The following is a 16,546-nucleotide window of genomic DNA, read 5'->3' as shown; positions in this document are numbered from 1 at the left end:
TTAGTAAGTAATTTTAACCCATGTTTCATTTATACAAAAAAACTACGAAAAGAGAAAAAATCCTCTTTTTTGTCAAACAGCGGAGCGTTATCCATATTTTAAAATTTTTACTATTTTTTTTAATTTGCTCCGAGATTAACGTATTAAGTTTTATTTTTGGTAGCCGACTTATTTGTGACGAAACAAATAATGAATCAAAGCAAATTTAACAGATATTTACCCAACAAAAATATCACGAGCACCAATTTCAGCATGCTCACTCTAGTTTAGAAAGCCCTATTAGGTTGAAATCAACGCTTCCGTTATAAAGGTGTGTGAATTTATGTTTTCAGTTAGGAATTTTTTTATGTGCCTTTTTCTTTCCACGAAGGCACTAATCATATTTGATTACTCAAGAAACGCTGTGTCGGGTTCGGTACCATTTGACACTGTAAAGGACATTTCTCGACCATATTCCCGCCTAAAGTAGAATATAACCTCAAATTACAGAAAGCATTCGAGCATATTGCAATGTCACTACAAAAATAAGCTCTTTAACGTCGTTTTATTTAGAGGGTAATGTCAATAATTAACCAACTTAATTATATTCACATCGGTTTGTTAATGTGACGCCTCACCGTTTGACGTAAAGATAATTTACTTCAGTTATAAAAACAACGTAAAACTTTAATGATACAAAACTAATATCGGTTTTTGATAACATCATTATTTTACTCATTTTAGCTATAGTTTTCGTATGCATTTAGGAAAAGTTTGATATGATTTCAAAGCTTTAATGTCTATTATCAAGTATTTTAAGTTTCAAGAAAGTTTTACAGGTTTTATAGCAAAAAAGACCAAAAGACAAGAAAAATACGTTTCAGGAAAGATTCAGAGCTTTACAGTACGGGATACTTTTGAAGAACTTGCAGAACTCACATTTCGACGTACTTGGTGTCTACGGAAAGCTGGAAGAGTCATCTTTCTCCTCGAAGTGAAATCAAGTCAATCAATTCAATCATCAGGAATTTATGCCCGATTTACCAAGACGTGTTATAAACCGACGTAAGGAAAACCAACAAGCGAAGTGAACTTTAATGACGGTCCGATTAGCAATCATCACGGCGGCCCGGCCCGGAGGAGCCACCACGTTCTAGAAGCTTCCTACACAGCCCCTTGCCATGCACTTAACAAGAAAAGACGTTTCTACCCTTACAAAACCTTAAACCTAGACAAAACCCTATAAATACTCATCTAAACCTAGATTTAGAGTGTGCAATCATTGGAGCAGCCAAGAGACACGACCAGAGGGGCAGCCGACGTCCTGAAGCTCTCTCTCGTTCCTCTCTTTGAAGCTTTGAGATCCACCAACTCTTTCTATTCTATTTTGTTCTTGTTTCTAATAAAGAAGATCTTACACTTTGTTTGACAATCATTGAAGTAATATCTAAACCCTTTTTCTCTATTTATTTTTTTTTATGTTTATGAATTGTTTAAACCTTGCTTTGATGATTCCCTTAAACATGCTAGAGTAGTTTTCTAGTTGGGTTTAAAGGGATAATCAAAAGGGGAAGATGATCTTAGTTTAGATGGCAATTTTTAGGGTTTGTTAGATTTATATTCTAGTTTATTATATGCTTTAATTTTAAGTCTTTGCTTACTGCTTTAAGGTAGCCTCAGGAACAAACTATGATCTAAAGTGTGTATGCTTTGCCAAAAACTTGCATGTGTGCTTAACCTAGCTTAGATGTGTGAGGAGTCATAGGAAGCACATACCCCTTACCTATGGAATCCATGGATTAGAATCGAACTTGTTTAAAATGCTTTGATCTATGCGTCGTTGCCTGCGACAGTTGAGTAACGGAGTATAAAGATCTTAGACGGTTAGCTTGTGAACTATAAGTTAACGGTTCATTCATGTTTCGTAATTCGAGTTTTAGATAAAGAAACTAATCCTAAACTTTCCTAGATAGATAGATTATTGATCCCCTACGATTCCCCTTGATGCCCAACGCTTGTCTCATTTATTTTACTTGCTTTTATTTTTGTTTATTGATTACTACGACCGTGACAACAAAACCCTCATTTTTATTGAGTCCTAGCCTTACTTACTTTCGTCGGATTCCGTTAAACAACAGCTCTCTCTCTCTGTGGGATCGATCATTAAATACTACTACCGATTAGCTGTGCACTTTCAGCCATCGTGTGGTCTTTTTAAGATAAAAGATTTGGAGTGAAAAACCACACACATCAAAGATTTTTGGCGCCGTTGCCGGGGAGAGATTGTTGTTTACAAGAGTTTAGGAACTAGAGTAACGTCTAGGACACCTTGCTTTTTATTTTTTTCTTTTGATTCTCACTTGTTTCAGGAGACCTTGAGGATGAACCTCGACGCTCTCCCAGGAGATTTTGAGAATTGCACTATTGCTGAGCTCATGTCACACCACCGAGCCACGGACGAAGACCCATCCGGTCCGCAAGCCCACTCGCTGCACGGTTCACGCATTGGTCACTCTCGACCAGCCGATGCACCACCTCCTAGGCGCCCTTGTCGCCGTTCTTTTACTCGACCGTCTGAAGGCCGAGCACCACTAGGACCAGCTTACTGCCCAGCTGACCATTCTTACACGCCGTACCATGCGGACGTACCATGCTTTGCAACGGACCAGTACCTTGATCCGCAAGAAGTCATGAATGTCGATGTCAATGAAAACTTTTGTTATGACACTCGAAAACCTATCACTTCAAGGAGCTCTTACACTGAAGACAAGCTTATGAAGATGATGGAAGAACTTTTATCAAGTCAAGAGGAGGCTGATAAAGTTTTAAATGCTAAATTGGATAAGATGAGTATCGAATTTGGAGCTAAACTCGAGATTATCACCAAGGACTTTACGTACTTGGAGGAACAAATCAATGCCATCAACAACCAAGTTTTAAACCACTTTGAAGATTTACAAGATCATGGAACAAAGCTCATCAACATGGGGTACACCGTTGACACCATCGAGAGCCGCCTAGAGTGGAAGGTTGAAGCTTTACAAACCTTATTCAACAACCCGGACGAACGCAACAACTGGAGTTATGATCAAGTCTTTAAACCTATTTATGCGGAAGAAGGATATGGAGCCTCACTTGAGTATCCAACCGATCCTAACAAGTCCAAGGAGTGGACTAAAGAAGAACACTACCAAACCAATGAAGGAGATGCTTACTTTGAAGAAAATACTAAGGAGAACCATTATGAAGATTTGCCAAGAGAGAGTGATGAGACTTATGATCTATCAACATGGGGTACACCATTGACACCATTGAGAGCTCAAAGACTTCTACTGTTGCATGACATATTGGGTCCCTAATGAAGAAATTCATGAAAGCAACAATTTTTGAAAATTTCAACACCAAGAAGAAGCTTAAGCTTTCTACCAAGGCAACCCTAGAATCCGACCATCTCCCACACCATATGATATTTATGAAGATTGGGAACCTATCCCAAGTCACCGTCCATCACATTTTCAAAGACCTTATCCAAGGAGAGCCGGAGCCAATTTAAACCGCTCATACACTACAAAAAAACACGCCTTTTGCGAGGACGAGTTGCGACGGACAATAGCTCTCGCAAATTTGCGGTGGATTTGCGAGGAAAGTACGAGAAATAAAAAATACCTAGCAAATCCCTCGCAAATTTTCGAGGAAGCCAGTCGTCGCAAATCCGCTGCTCAATTGCGAGGCATTTACGACAAATTCGCAGGGAAGGTCACCTCTCTCGCAAATCACTCGAACATTGCGACGCATTTGCGAAAAAAGAATCCATAGCAAAATTGCTATGGCCATGCAAGTGAACTGTGATAGCCATAGCAAATCCATTGCAAAATTAGGAAATTATTTATTTTTAAATATTACAAAACTTAATATAATTATTATGAAATACATTTCAATGTATTCATATTTAAGGTGAATTATTCTGAAATACATTACTAATACATTAATATTAATGATGAAAAAGATGATAGAAAAGAGTATGATGAGACATTGGACCTTATAATATACTTGAAAGTTAATTTTACTAACTTTTAAAATTTTTTTGATGGTTTTTATAAATTAAATATACAAGGTTGCGACAAATTTGCGACTGATTTGCTAGATAAATAGCAAATTAGTCGAAAATCCATTGCAAATTAAGAAAATCATAGCAATTCCCTCGCAAATTACAACTTCAAACCCTAAACCCTAAAGACTAATTACATTACTATTAATGTTTAAAAAGATGAATCCAAGACTTAAAATCAAAGATAGGGCAGTGCAACACAAAATATTTGGAGAATTGGATAATTTTGGAATATTTGTCAAATATTTGTCTCAATGTAATGAACATATAGGAAGATAGTTAGAAGATAGTTAATGATTAGAGGAAGGTGCAAAATTGGACAATTTAAAAAGTTTGATGATAGAAAAGAGTATGATGAGCCTATTGGACCTTATAATATACTTGAAACTTTTCTTTGACTAATTTTTTTAAATCATTTTGATGCTTTTTATAAATTAGATATTCAAGGTTTGCGACAAATTTACGATGGATTTGCTAGTTGCATAGCAATTTCCTCGCAAATCCATCGCACATTTATCAAGTCATAGCAATTCCCTCGCAAATGACAACTTTAAACCCTTCAACCTAAACCCTAAAGACTAAATTCGTTACTATTAATGATTAAAAAGATGAATCCAGGATTTATAATCAAAGATAGGCCACAAAAGACAATTTCAAAACCTAAACCCTAAATTACTCGCAAATCCATCGCAAATATCTCAGATCATAGCAATTCTCTCGCAAATGACAACTTTAAATCCTTGAACTTTAACCCTAAACACTAATGACATTATATGTTTGCAATTCTCAATATTCTCATAGAATTCTTATATAAATTACATATTTTTTATATGTTAGGAAATTCTGGAAATATTTTTTATAGTATCTCTCGCAATCCTCGCTAAGTCTGGAAATATAAATTACATATTTTTTATATGGTTGCTAGGGATTTGCGAGGGACCCTAGCTAATCCCTAGCAAAGTTTGCGAGGGACCCTAGCTAATCCCTAGCAAAGTTTGCGAGGGACTTGCGACGCAGCGTTTTTCTATATAAATAGAAAACCTAGTTTGAGCGTAGCTCAAACCTCGACTAATCCGCAGCCGCAAAAAACCTCGAACCCTAACTCCTCTCTTCTCCGATCAATCTCCACCTCTCTTCTCCGATCAATCTCCACCTTTCTTCTTTGGTTTCTTCTTCTTCCGATTTCTTTCTTCTTTGGTAGTTTTCTTCTCCGGTTACTCGACTCCTCCGCCTCTCTCTTCTCTGGCTAATCTCCTCGTCCTCGGTTAGTCTACTTCTCCTCTCTCTTCTGTCGTTCAATTTCAGGATCTAGGTTTCATTTTTACAATTTAGGGTTTCAATTTCGATTTAGGGTTAATGTTTGCGAGACAAAGGTTTAGGATTTTAGGGTTTTTATTTCAGTTTTATGGTTTTGAATTCGATTTTGATTTTCATTTTGATTTTAAGGGTTATGATATTTCAATTTTAGGGTTTCGAATTCGATTTAGGGTTTTATGTAAGTCGATTTAGGGTTAATTCAATTTTAGGGTTTTTGGTTAATTTTAGGGTTATTTCAATTTTTGTGTTTCTAATCAGTTTTTTTTTTCTGCTTTCAGATGTCTTCTCGAGACCAAAACATTTCTGTAAACCAAAATGTTTACAGAAACTTCATCGCTTCTCAAGGGTTAAGTCCTCCAGTCTCTGCTCGAAGGACACATTCTGCTTCTGCTCCTCCCCAAAGGTTACCTTCTCCCGCTTCTTCTCAAGGTACATCACCGGAGATTCAGGATAATCGTCATGGAAGCTCTCCGGCTATGCATGATGAGAATCCTCCTCAGCAATCAACTTCGCGCATCAACAGTATGTCTCCACAGCAATCATTTTTTACTTTGGAAGAGTTACTTGCAAGTCCCGGACCGACTTCCTTACCGAAACTAGATCCTAAGCGACCTCCGGGCACCCTCTGGTGAGACTGTTTCAACTTATCTTCTCCTCTCTATTTTTTTTTTTTTTTTTTTTTTTNTTTTCATAGTACCTCACACAATTTATCTTTTGCTTTGTAGGTTTGACCAGGACTCTTCTGTTGCTGCTACTGTCTGGGCCATTTTTGAAAGAGATTTCAAAGCAGCTCATGCCAATTGGACCCAAACACCAGGTCCGGTTGTAAATCGGTGGTTTGAAACTTTTGCGGTAAGTACAATTTGTGTTTGATGTGTTTTAATTATAGATTTTGTGTTTTAATTACTGATGCATGTTATATTTTTTGAAGCAAACATATAACAAAGACCCGTCCATCAATGGAAGAGTTAGATCTGAGTTTGAATCCAAGTTGAAGTCCCGGATGAGTGATCAAGTGTCTCGATGGAAGGGTAAGTGGAAGCAAAAAGGTGATGATGCAATGCCGCAGTGGCTTGATCCTACAGTATGGGAAGGCTTGGTCAAGTTTTGGCGTGAACCAAAATCTGAAGCAAAGAGTATCAACAGCCGTAATGCTCGATATAGTGATCCTGAAGGCACCGAAATACACAAACACCGTTCTGGTTAGACATCTTTTAAAGCCCGAGCACGAAAGCATGTAAGTATACCTAGTAAGTTACTTATTTAACACATGTTTATTCACTGTTTATGAGCATTGATCACTATTTAATCAAATACTTGTTTCATATCTCTGTTTTAGTCTGAGAAAACCGGTGAGCCACTACCTGATTTCCTCCTTGTCCTAGAAAAGACTCATAGGAAACCTGATGGGTCTTTTGTTGATGGAATGTCTGAGAAAGTCTACCAACAAGTGTCATCGAGGATAGCTGAAGCTGAATTTTGCTACTCTCTGGGCATAATATGGAGAGTAGTGCTTCTGGCGGGTTATCAGTTACTGTGAAGAACCAAATATATGCCGAGGTAAATTCTTGCTTCATTGTTTATGTATCTTTGTTTTATGTATCTTTGTATAATTGTCTAATTGTTGGTCTGTCTCTGTTATGTTGGCAGGTTGCTCCGAAGAAAAAGAACCGGATATATGGGGTTGGTAATTTGCAAGCAGAAGCATCTTCAGCTCACATTGGTCAACCGCATCCTCCTACTGAAGATCCACTTGTTCTAGCTGCCAAGCTTGCTGCTGCCGAAGCTGTTCTTACAACTCAGGCGACTCAGTTACATGAAAATTCAGAGAAGATGCATAGTTATGATGCATACTTTGAATATCTTGCAGAGAAAGATCCTGAGTTTGGTGCAAGGTTTAACCGAGAAGATCCAGCAGCCTGCAACACAACCACCGGGCAAGCAACCGGCGGCAACACAACCACCGGCCAAGCAACCGGCGGAGAAGCTACCACCAGACAAGCAACCGGCGGAGAAGCTACCACCGGCCAAGCAACCTAATGAACTCTCTTTCTTTATCTTTTGAACCTTTCTTAAGCATGTAATGAATGTTTAGTTTAGAACCTTTCTTTAATCTTTGAACACTCTTTCTTGTAAATTTATACTTAGTAATTCTAATTTCAACTTTAATTTATATAAGTTTACAATGTTTCTAATTACAGGTTTAATTCTAATTACAGGTTTAATTTTAATTAAGTTTACCAAAATGAAAATTGCTATTTTTTTTATACCATTATTATTATTTACGACGGAAATTATTATTGCAAAAGCCTCGCAAATTTGCGAGGGATTTACTAGATACACAAATTGCAAGGAACTTGCTATTCAAACGATTCCTCGCAATTTGCGATTAGTTTGCAACGGAAAAATATTCCTCGCAAAATTTGCGAGGGATTTGCAACGTTGACCAATTTGCGAGAAGCGATTTGTGAGGAACGGACTTCCCTCGCAAATCTTTCGCTTTTAGCGATTTGCGACGGATTCGCTATATATTCGTCCATTGCAAAACGTGTGTTTTCTTGTAGTGATACCAATACCAAGATCCTTTCCGACTTCCCCACCAAGTCTATTGATGTCCATATATTTTACCCTGTTTTCCCTTAGTAAATTCACATCTTTTGCATCTTTTGCTATCCATTTTGACCATTATTGCATAGCTTTAGGACCAATCATGCATTAGAGTATAGGTTCATTGCATTTGCATCTTTTCATGCATAATCAGGTGACTTTGGAGCTTAAGGAGCATGGAAGCAATGCTGAGGAGAAGTGAGGCAATCATGAAGGGAAAGCAAGAGAGTTAAGGCTGAAGAACCAAGGTCCAGAGTCCCACTCGACCGCCCACTCGACCAGACACTCGACCATGTGCAGAGAGGGACTCGAGCGAGTGGAAGCTGCACGAGAGAAGCCAACTCGACCGAGCACCAGGTCGAGTTGGCCGAGCCGCCTAGCTATTTTGTCTTTTAGCATTTTTTGGGCTTCCACTACTTTTTCTATTTAAAGACCTTGTACCCAGCGGCCACCAAGAGTCCAGCTTTTTAGAATAGTCAGAAACCTAGTTTTTACCCTTTTGGGAATTATTCCTTTTGCACTTTTATTTTTCTTAGATCTTGTACTCTTTTAAGAGAGAAAACATAAGATTCTTGGATTTTGTTGGTTTCATAACTTTCAAGATATTAAGAATTCGTGTTTGATTCCTTCTTGAATATTGTAGATCTTTGTTTTATCTTTCATTTGATGCAAGTTTCAGTATTTTCTGGGTTTATGACTTTGATGTTCATCATGTGTTCTTGTGAGTAGTAGCTTAGGATCTTGAGGATGGGTTAGGCTGGGCTGTGTTTGAGGTTTGTTTGCTTTGGTCAAGCTTGATTGTGGTAGAATCTCTTCTAGGCTAGATGTTCTTAATGCTGATCCTATAACTGAGAGGGTAGGGTTTGATTACAAGCATCTTAGCATCACACCAATGTTTAAGAAGCATAGATAAGGCTAGATCTAGACCTTACCATTAGGCTTGCTAAGAGATTAGAGGTCTTGTTTGGTATGAGACATATTGCTTAATGCCTTCTTGTGTAGATTCTTTACTTTTTGAGAACAAGTCTAGAGATGCATAGGTTTGACTGTTTCTTGCCATGGGAGTGGATTAAACTTGTCTTAGAAATATATGTCTAGAGATTAGCTCAAAGTTTCCTTGAGATTTGTTGACCAAGTTAGATGACCTCATTCATTAGTCCAGCCCATGAATCCCTCCTCAAGGCCTTCCTTGTTTATTGATTTTTAAGTCTTAATCCTGCTGTCTTATCGTTGTTTGATTCGCTTGTGTATTGCTCTGTTTTTCTTGTATTGCTCTGTTTCACGGATTTGCCCAGCTCGACCCTGCACTCGATCCACACTCGATCGAGTGCTTGCTCGAGTTCATCCCCAGAACTTTGGTTTATGATTTGTAGTTGTCCTGTCTTATCTCTTGTCCAATCCCAGTTGCATTTCTGTTGCATTTACTTATTGTCCTGTTCATTACTTGTCTTGCATTAGTTCATTAGTATAGTTTCTATTTCTGTTCTAGCTTCATATTAGTGATAATCATTCTGTTCCATTTATATTTAGCATCTAGTTCTAGTAGCTTTACTTTCTGATCTTTTCATTTCATCAATAGGACTGTTAGTGACAAACATCCTTTGCATATTTGGCTTAACTTAGGCTCATATACACATCTTGATTGTTCACAACTCTTAGATTGGATTGACACCTCTTATACTGCAACTGCATAAGGGGAATTGAAACACCTTACCATCCATCCATTCATATCTCTCCATTGCATACATCCATCAATCCATATCACACCCACAAATATATCTTGTTTCAATTTGGCGCCGTTGCCCATTTGAGTGTGTTTTGTGACAATTAGGATCAATAGAAGTCTAAGATTAAGTTTGTTTATCCACTTGTTCGCTACTGATCTCGATTCTTCTATTGCTTGTCTGTGATTGAGTTTCAGGTACCAACTCGACCCTCAACTCGACCACCACTCGACCGAGTGCCTGATCGAGTACTTGATCGAGTCAGAAGCCGGATACAAATAGACCTCTCTTCCCAGTCGACTCGACCATCCACTCGAGCCTGTGCTCGACCGAGTGCCTGTCCGAGTCATTCATCATGTTTCACAGCAGTATGTTCCATTCTGTACCATGGCAACATCAACCAGGATTCCAGGCTCAATGGTGTCACCCTCCAGTGTTGCAGCCTTCACAAGCCCAAGAACATGACTTAAGAGCTATCATGCAGCAACTTTTACTTGGGGAAGCAACTGGGCAGATTGAGGTAGCAAAGCAGTTTTCTGAGCTGAACCAAACGTTGAATTCCTATTCTAATGACATGAACTCTAAGGTCAAGTACATGGAGAGCTCCATTGCTTCTACTGCATCTCCTAAGCCATACCAACTTCCTGAACAAGCTATTCAACACCAAAGGGAGTTTACAGCTAAAGCTATTAATCTCTATGAAGACACTGTCACTGAGGACAGTGAGGTTCAAGCTGGGGAGGATTGGTCATTTCTTGAAGCCCAGAGTGAAGATTGTGCAAAGCAGACTGAATCCAGCATTGCACTCGACCATGAGCTCGAACAGGCACTCGACCGAGTGTCAACTCGAGTGACCGATCGAGTTGAAGAGACAGAAGCTGTTAAGCCTGCTAGATACATTCCTCCTGCTTACAAACCACCTCTTCCATTCCCAGGACGTTTCAAGCACAAAAGCTGAAGGAACTAAGGGAAATCATTGAGAGAAAGGAAATGATGGCTTTGCAACAAGAGAAAGTAATGGCCATTCAACAAGAGGTTTTCATTGAGGAGAAGGAGGAAGATAGAGGACCTCCTTTGGAAAAATATGCTAATCAACCTTTCCTCAAGGATATGCTTCTTGAATTATCCAAGAAGAAGGGTCATGATCAAGACATGAACGATTTGAGAGAGATTGGGAAAGTTGTTGTCCCAACAAAGCTTAAGGATCCATGCTCATTCAACCTACCCTGCTCCATCAGTTATATGCACTTCAACAAGTGTCTATGTGATCTAGGAGCTTCAGTGAGCTTAATGCCATACTCAGTGGCTGAGAAGTTGGGATATGAACATTTTAAGCCTTGTAATCTCTATATTGGCCTAGCAGATGGATCCAAGAGGGATGTGCTTGGAGTGATTGAAGATCTTCCAGTCAAGATAGGGAAAGCTAGAATCCCAACTGATTTTGTGATCATGAACATGGACCAAGAGCCAGAAGATCCTCTCATCTTGGGGAGACCATTCTTAGCCACAACTGGGGCTGTAATTGATGTTAAGATGGGAACCATCAAGCTCCACCTTGCTAAAGACTTCACTATGAAGTTTGACATCAAGAATTCAACACATCACCCTACTATTGTAGGTCAGCATTTTGTAGTAGAGGAAAAAGCTAGTTGTGAAGTTTTTGAGGATGGAGAGGACCCTAGGATTAAGGTTCAGCCCAAGCCAAAACTGTCCAAGAATTACAGGGTTCAGTTCAAGTGCTAGCTGGTTTAGTGAAGAAACTTCAAGCTCAGCTCAACAAGAGGTCTTTGAAGAAGGCAACACCAAGACTCAAGCTTAAGAAGAAACATGGTTCAAGTGTTAAGGAAGTAGTGATCAAGAAGGAACACCAAGGTTATCAAGTAGAACCAGGGGGGATTTCATCACCTCTTTGGTCTCCAAACCAAGCTTGAAGAGCTAGAAGAAGTCAAGCTTAGTGACTTTAAACAAGCTCACTAGGGAGGAAGTCCCTAAGGTATCTCTGTACATAATTATTAGGGTTTTGGTATTTTGATCTTTGTTTTGGTGTTTTCATGGTCAGGGAAGCAAGAGAGTCTGAATAGAAGAAGAAAAGAAGACTCGCAGTCCAACTCGACCCCCCACTCGAGCACGCACTCGACCGAGTCTTGGTCGATCGTCATCGTCGAGCTGCCCCAATCTCCATCTCCAAGTCACCAACAAGCCCCCAACTACTCCTTTGACAGCATGCAAATGGATGTGGACAACTTCTTCCACCACCCTTGAGGTACCACTATCACCTTCACTTGTAAATATCATTGCATTTGAAATTGTGTTTTGTTTTTGGTCTTGAATCCTCTTACAAATTTCTTTTACACAGAGGACTGTGTGATTTAAGTTTGGGGGAGGGTTTGAGATAGCATTTGACATTGTGTTTTGTGTTCTTATTTCAAATTTTTAGCATCCTCATATTAGTATTTGCATAGCATCTAAGGCATAGAAAAACCCTAAAAATTTGAAATTTATTTTGCAAAAATCTTAAAAAAAAAAAAGAGTGTTCATGTAGTTTGCATTGCATATTAACATCTTGTTTAGCATGTTTCATGTAGGATTGTATAATATTTACATTAGGGATCTATGATGAGTTTTTCCTTGTTAGCTTGCTTAATTNATTCATCATGTTTCACAGCAGTATGTTCCATTCTGTACCATGGCAACATCAACCAGGATTCCAGGCTCAATGGTGTCACCCTCCAGTGTTGCAGCCTTCACAAGCCCAAGAACATGACTTAAGAGCTATCATGCAGCAACTTTTACTTGGGGAAGCAACTGGGCAGATTGAGGTAGCAAAGCAGTTTTCTGAGCTGAACCAAACGTTGAATTCCTATTCTAATGACATGAACTCTAAGGTCAAGTACATGGAGAGCTCCATTGCTTCTACTGCATCTCCTAAGCCATACCAACTTCCTGAACAAGCTATTCAACACCAAAGGGAGTTTACAGCTAAAGCTATTAATCTCTATGAAGACACTGTCACTGAGGACAGTGAGGTTCAAGCTGGGGAGGATTGGTCATTTCTTGAAGCCCAGAGTGAAGATTGTGCAAAGCAGACTGAATCCAGCATTGCACTCGACCATGAGCTCGAACAGGCACTCGACCGAGTGTCAACTCGAGTGACCGATCGAGTTGAAGAGACAGAAGCTGTTAAGCCTGCTAGATACATTCCTCCTGCTTACAAACCACCTCTTCCATTCCCAGGACGTTTCAAGCACAAAAGCTGAAGGAACTAAGGGAAATCATTGAGAGAAAGGAAATGATGGCTTTGCAACAAGAGAAAGTAATGGCCATTCAACAAGAGGTTTTCATTGAGGAGAAGGAGGAAGATAGAGGACCTCCTTTGGAAAAATATGCTAATCAACCTTTCCTCAAGGATATGCTTCTTGAATTATCCAAGAAGAAGGGTCATGATCAAGACATGAACGATTTGAGAGAGATTGGGAAAGTTGTTGTCCCAACAAAGCTTAAGGATCCATGCTCATTCAACCTACCCTGCTCCATCAGTTATATGCACTTCAACAAGTGTCTATGTGATCTAGGAGCTTCAGTGAGCTTAATGCCATACTCAGTGGCTGAGAAGTTGGGATATGAACATTTTAAGCCTTGTAATCTCTATATTGGCCTAGCAGATGGATCCAAGAGGGATGTGCTTGGAGTGATTGAAGATCTTCCAGTCAAGATAGGGAAAGCTAGAATCCCAACTGATTTTGTGATCATGAACATGGACCAAGAGCCAGAAGATCCTCTCATCTTGGGGAGACCATTCTTAGCCACAACTGGGGCTGTAATTGATGTTAAGATGGGAACCATCAAGCTCCACCTTGCTAAAGACTTCACTATGAAGTTTGACATCAAGAATTCAACACATCACCCTACTATTGTAGGTCAGCATTTTGTAGTAGAGGAAAAAGCTAGTTGTGAAGTTTTTGAGGATGGAGAGGACCCTAGGATTAAGGTTCAGCCCAAGCCAAAACTGTCCAAGAATTACAGGGTTCAGTTCAAGTGCTAGCTGGTTTAGTGAAGAAACTTCAAGCTCAGCTCAACAAGAGGTCTTTGAAGAAGGCAACACCAAGACTCAAGCTTAAGAAGAAACATGGTTCAAGTGTTAAGGAAGTAGTGATCAAGAAGGAACACCAAGGTTATCAAGTAGAACCAGGGGGGATTTCATCACCTCTTTGGTCTCCAAACCAAGCTTGAAGAGCTAGAAGAAGTCAAGCTTAGTGACTTTAAACAAGCTCACTAGGGAGGAAGTCCCTAAGGTATCTCTGTACATAATTATTAGGGTTTTGGTATTTTGATCTTTGTTTTGGTGTTTTCATGGTCAGGGAAGCAAGAGAGTCTGAATAGAAGAAGAAAAGAAGACTCGCAGTCCAACTCGACCCCCCACTCGAGCACGCACTCGACCGAGTCTTGGTCGATCGTCATCGTCGAGCTGCCCCAATCTCCATCTCCAAGTCACCAACAAGCCCCCAACTACTCCTTTGACAGCATGCAAATGGATGTGGACAACTTCTTCCACCACCCTTGAGGTACCACTATCACCTTCACTTGTAAATATCATTGCATTTGAAATTGTGTTTTGTTTTTGGTCTTGAATCCTCTTACAAATTTCTTTTACACAGAGGACTGTGTGATTTAAGTTTGGGGGAGGGTTTGAGATAGCATTTGACATTGTGTTTTGTGTTCTTATTTCAAATTTTTAGCATCCTCATATTAGTATTTGCATAGCATCTAAGGCATAGAAAAACCCTAAAAATTTGAAATTTATTTTGCAAAAATCTTAAAAAAAAAAAAGAGTGTTCATGTAGTTTGCATTGCATATTAACATCTTGTTTAGCATGTTTCATGTAGGATTGTATAATATTTACATTAGGGATCTATGATGAGTTTTTCCTTGTTAGCTTGCTTAATTCACTAGACTAGGATAAATGCCTAAGTTAATAGTACTTTGATGTTAGTTGAGTGGTTAGAAGCATAAGATTGAACCAAGCCTTGAATTCCTAAATTGCATTATGGTCTAAACTGAAGCATGTTGTGATTTGATGCCATTTCTTATTTATAAGAACCTAATATTGATTTTTAATTATCAATTTGTGCATTGCTTTAAACTCATGGGTACCATATACATATTTGGATCATCTTTCTCCTGTTTACCACTCTTGTTGATCCAAGTAGCTGATTCATCATAAAAATCAGTTTCCCCTACCCATAACCAACCCTTCTTTCAAGCCATGTTTATTATTGTGCGTATGAGGCCTATTTTGGGATTGAGCTTGGTAGAAAGTGTTAGATTTGAGCTGACAAGAGTAAAGCCTTGTGTANGACTGAATCCAGCATTGCACTCGACCATGAGCTCGAACAGGCACTCGACCGAGTGTCAACTCGAGTGACCGATCGAGTTGAAGAGACAGAAGCTGTTAAGCCTGCTAGATACATTCCTCCTGCTTACAAACCACCTCTTCCATTCCCAGGACGTTTCAAGCACAAAAGCTGAAGGAACTAAGGGAAATCATTGAGAGAAAGGAAATGATGGCTTTGCAACAAGAGAAAGTAATGGCCATTCAACAAGAGGTTTTCATTGAGGAGAAGGAGGAAGATAGAGGACCTCCTTTGGAAAAATATGCTAATCAACCTTTCCTCAAGGATATGCTTCTTGAATTATCCAAGAAGAAGGGTCATGATCAAGACATGAACGATTTGAGAGAGATTGGGAAAGTTGTTGTCCCAACAAAGCTTAAGGATCCATGCTCATTCAACCTACCCTGCTCCATCAGTTATATGCACTTCAACAAGTGTCTATGTGATCTAGGAGCTTCAGTGAGCTTAATGCCATACTCAGTGGCTGAGAAGTTGGGATATGAACATTTTAAGCCTTGTAATCTCTATATTGGCCTAGCAGATGGATCCAAGAGGGATGTGCTTGGAGTGATTGAAGATCTTCCAGTCAAGATAGGGAAAGCTAGAATCCCAACTGATTTTGTGATCATGAACATGGACCAAGAGCCAGAAGATCCTCTCATCTTGGGGAGACCATTCTTAGCCACAACTGGGGCTGTAATTGATGTTAAGATGGGAACCATCAAGCTCCACCTTGCTAAAGACTTCACTATGAAGTTTGACATCAAGAATTCAACACATCACCCTACTATTGTAGGTCAGCATTTTGTAGTAGAGGAAAAAGCTAGTTGTGAAGTTTTTGAGGATGGAGAGGACCCTAGGATTAAGGTTCAGCCCAAGCCAAAACTGTCCAAGAATTACAGGGTTCAGTTCAAGTGCTAGCTGGTTTAGTGAAGAAACTTCAAGCTCAGCTCAACAAGAGGTCTTTGAAGAAGGCAACACCAAGACTCAAGCTTAAGAAGAAACATGGTTCAAGTGTTAAGGAAGTAGTGATCAAGAAGGAACACCAAGGTTATCAAGTAGAACCAGGGGGGATTTCATCACCTCTTTGGTCTCCAAACCAAGCTTGAAGAGCTAGAAGAAGTCAAGCTTAGTGACTTTAAACAAGCTCACTAGGGAGGAAGTCCCTAAGGTATCTCTGTACATAATTATTAGGGTTTTGGTATTTTGATCTTTGTTTTGGTGTTTTCATGGTCAGGGAAGCAAGAGAGTCTGAATAGAAGAAGAAAAGAAGACTCGCAGTCCAACTCGACCCCCCACTCGAGCACGCACTCGACCGAGTCTTGGTCGATCGTCATCGTCGAGCTGCCCCAATCTCCATCTCCAAGTCACCAACAAGCCCCCAACTACTCCTTTGACAGCATGCAAATGGATGTGGACA

At 39.5% G+C, this 16,546-nt stretch overlaps 3 protein-coding genes across 3 annotated transcripts; all 3 read left to right on the top strand.

Annotated features, from left to right (window-relative positions):
• LOC109126405 lies at positions 10,729–11,478 on the top strand. The gene has a single exon (XM_019229934.1). It carries the CDS (start codon positions 10,729–10,731, stop codon positions 11,476–11,478), a length of 750 nt encoding a protein of 249 aa, XP_019085479.1.
• On the top strand, positions 13,028–13,777 carry LOC109126404. The gene has a single exon (XM_019229933.1). The coding sequence runs from the start codon at positions 13,028–13,030 to the stop codon at positions 13,775–13,777; it is 750 nt and encodes a 249-aa protein (XP_019085478.1).
• Positions 15,298–16,047, top strand: LOC109126403. Its single transcript, XM_019229932.1, has one exon. The coding sequence runs from the start codon at positions 15,298–15,300 to the stop codon at positions 16,045–16,047; it is 750 nt and encodes a 249-aa protein (XP_019085477.1).

The sequence above is a fragment of the Camelina sativa genome, chromosome 9 (assembly GCF_000633955.1).
Source record: "Camelina sativa cultivar DH55 chromosome 9, Cs, whole genome shotgun sequence".
Taxonomy (NCBI): domain Eukaryota; kingdom Viridiplantae; phylum Streptophyta; class Magnoliopsida; order Brassicales; family Brassicaceae; genus Camelina; species Camelina sativa.
This window is presented reverse-complemented; position numbering and strand designations above follow the sequence as displayed.

Bases quoted from the DNA above. Each gene is read 5' to 3' on its own strand.
- LOC109126403 (XM_019229932.1), top strand. From the start codon at position 15,298: ATGGCTTTGCAACAAGAGAAAGTAATGGCCATTCAACAAGAGGTTTTC.
- LOC109126405 (XM_019229934.1), top strand. From the start codon at position 10,729: ATGGCTTTGCAACAAGAGAAAGTAATGGCCATTCAACAAGAGGTTTTC.
- LOC109126404 (XM_019229933.1), top strand. From the start codon at position 13,028: ATGGCTTTGCAACAAGAGAAAGTAATGGCCATTCAACAAGAGGTTTTC.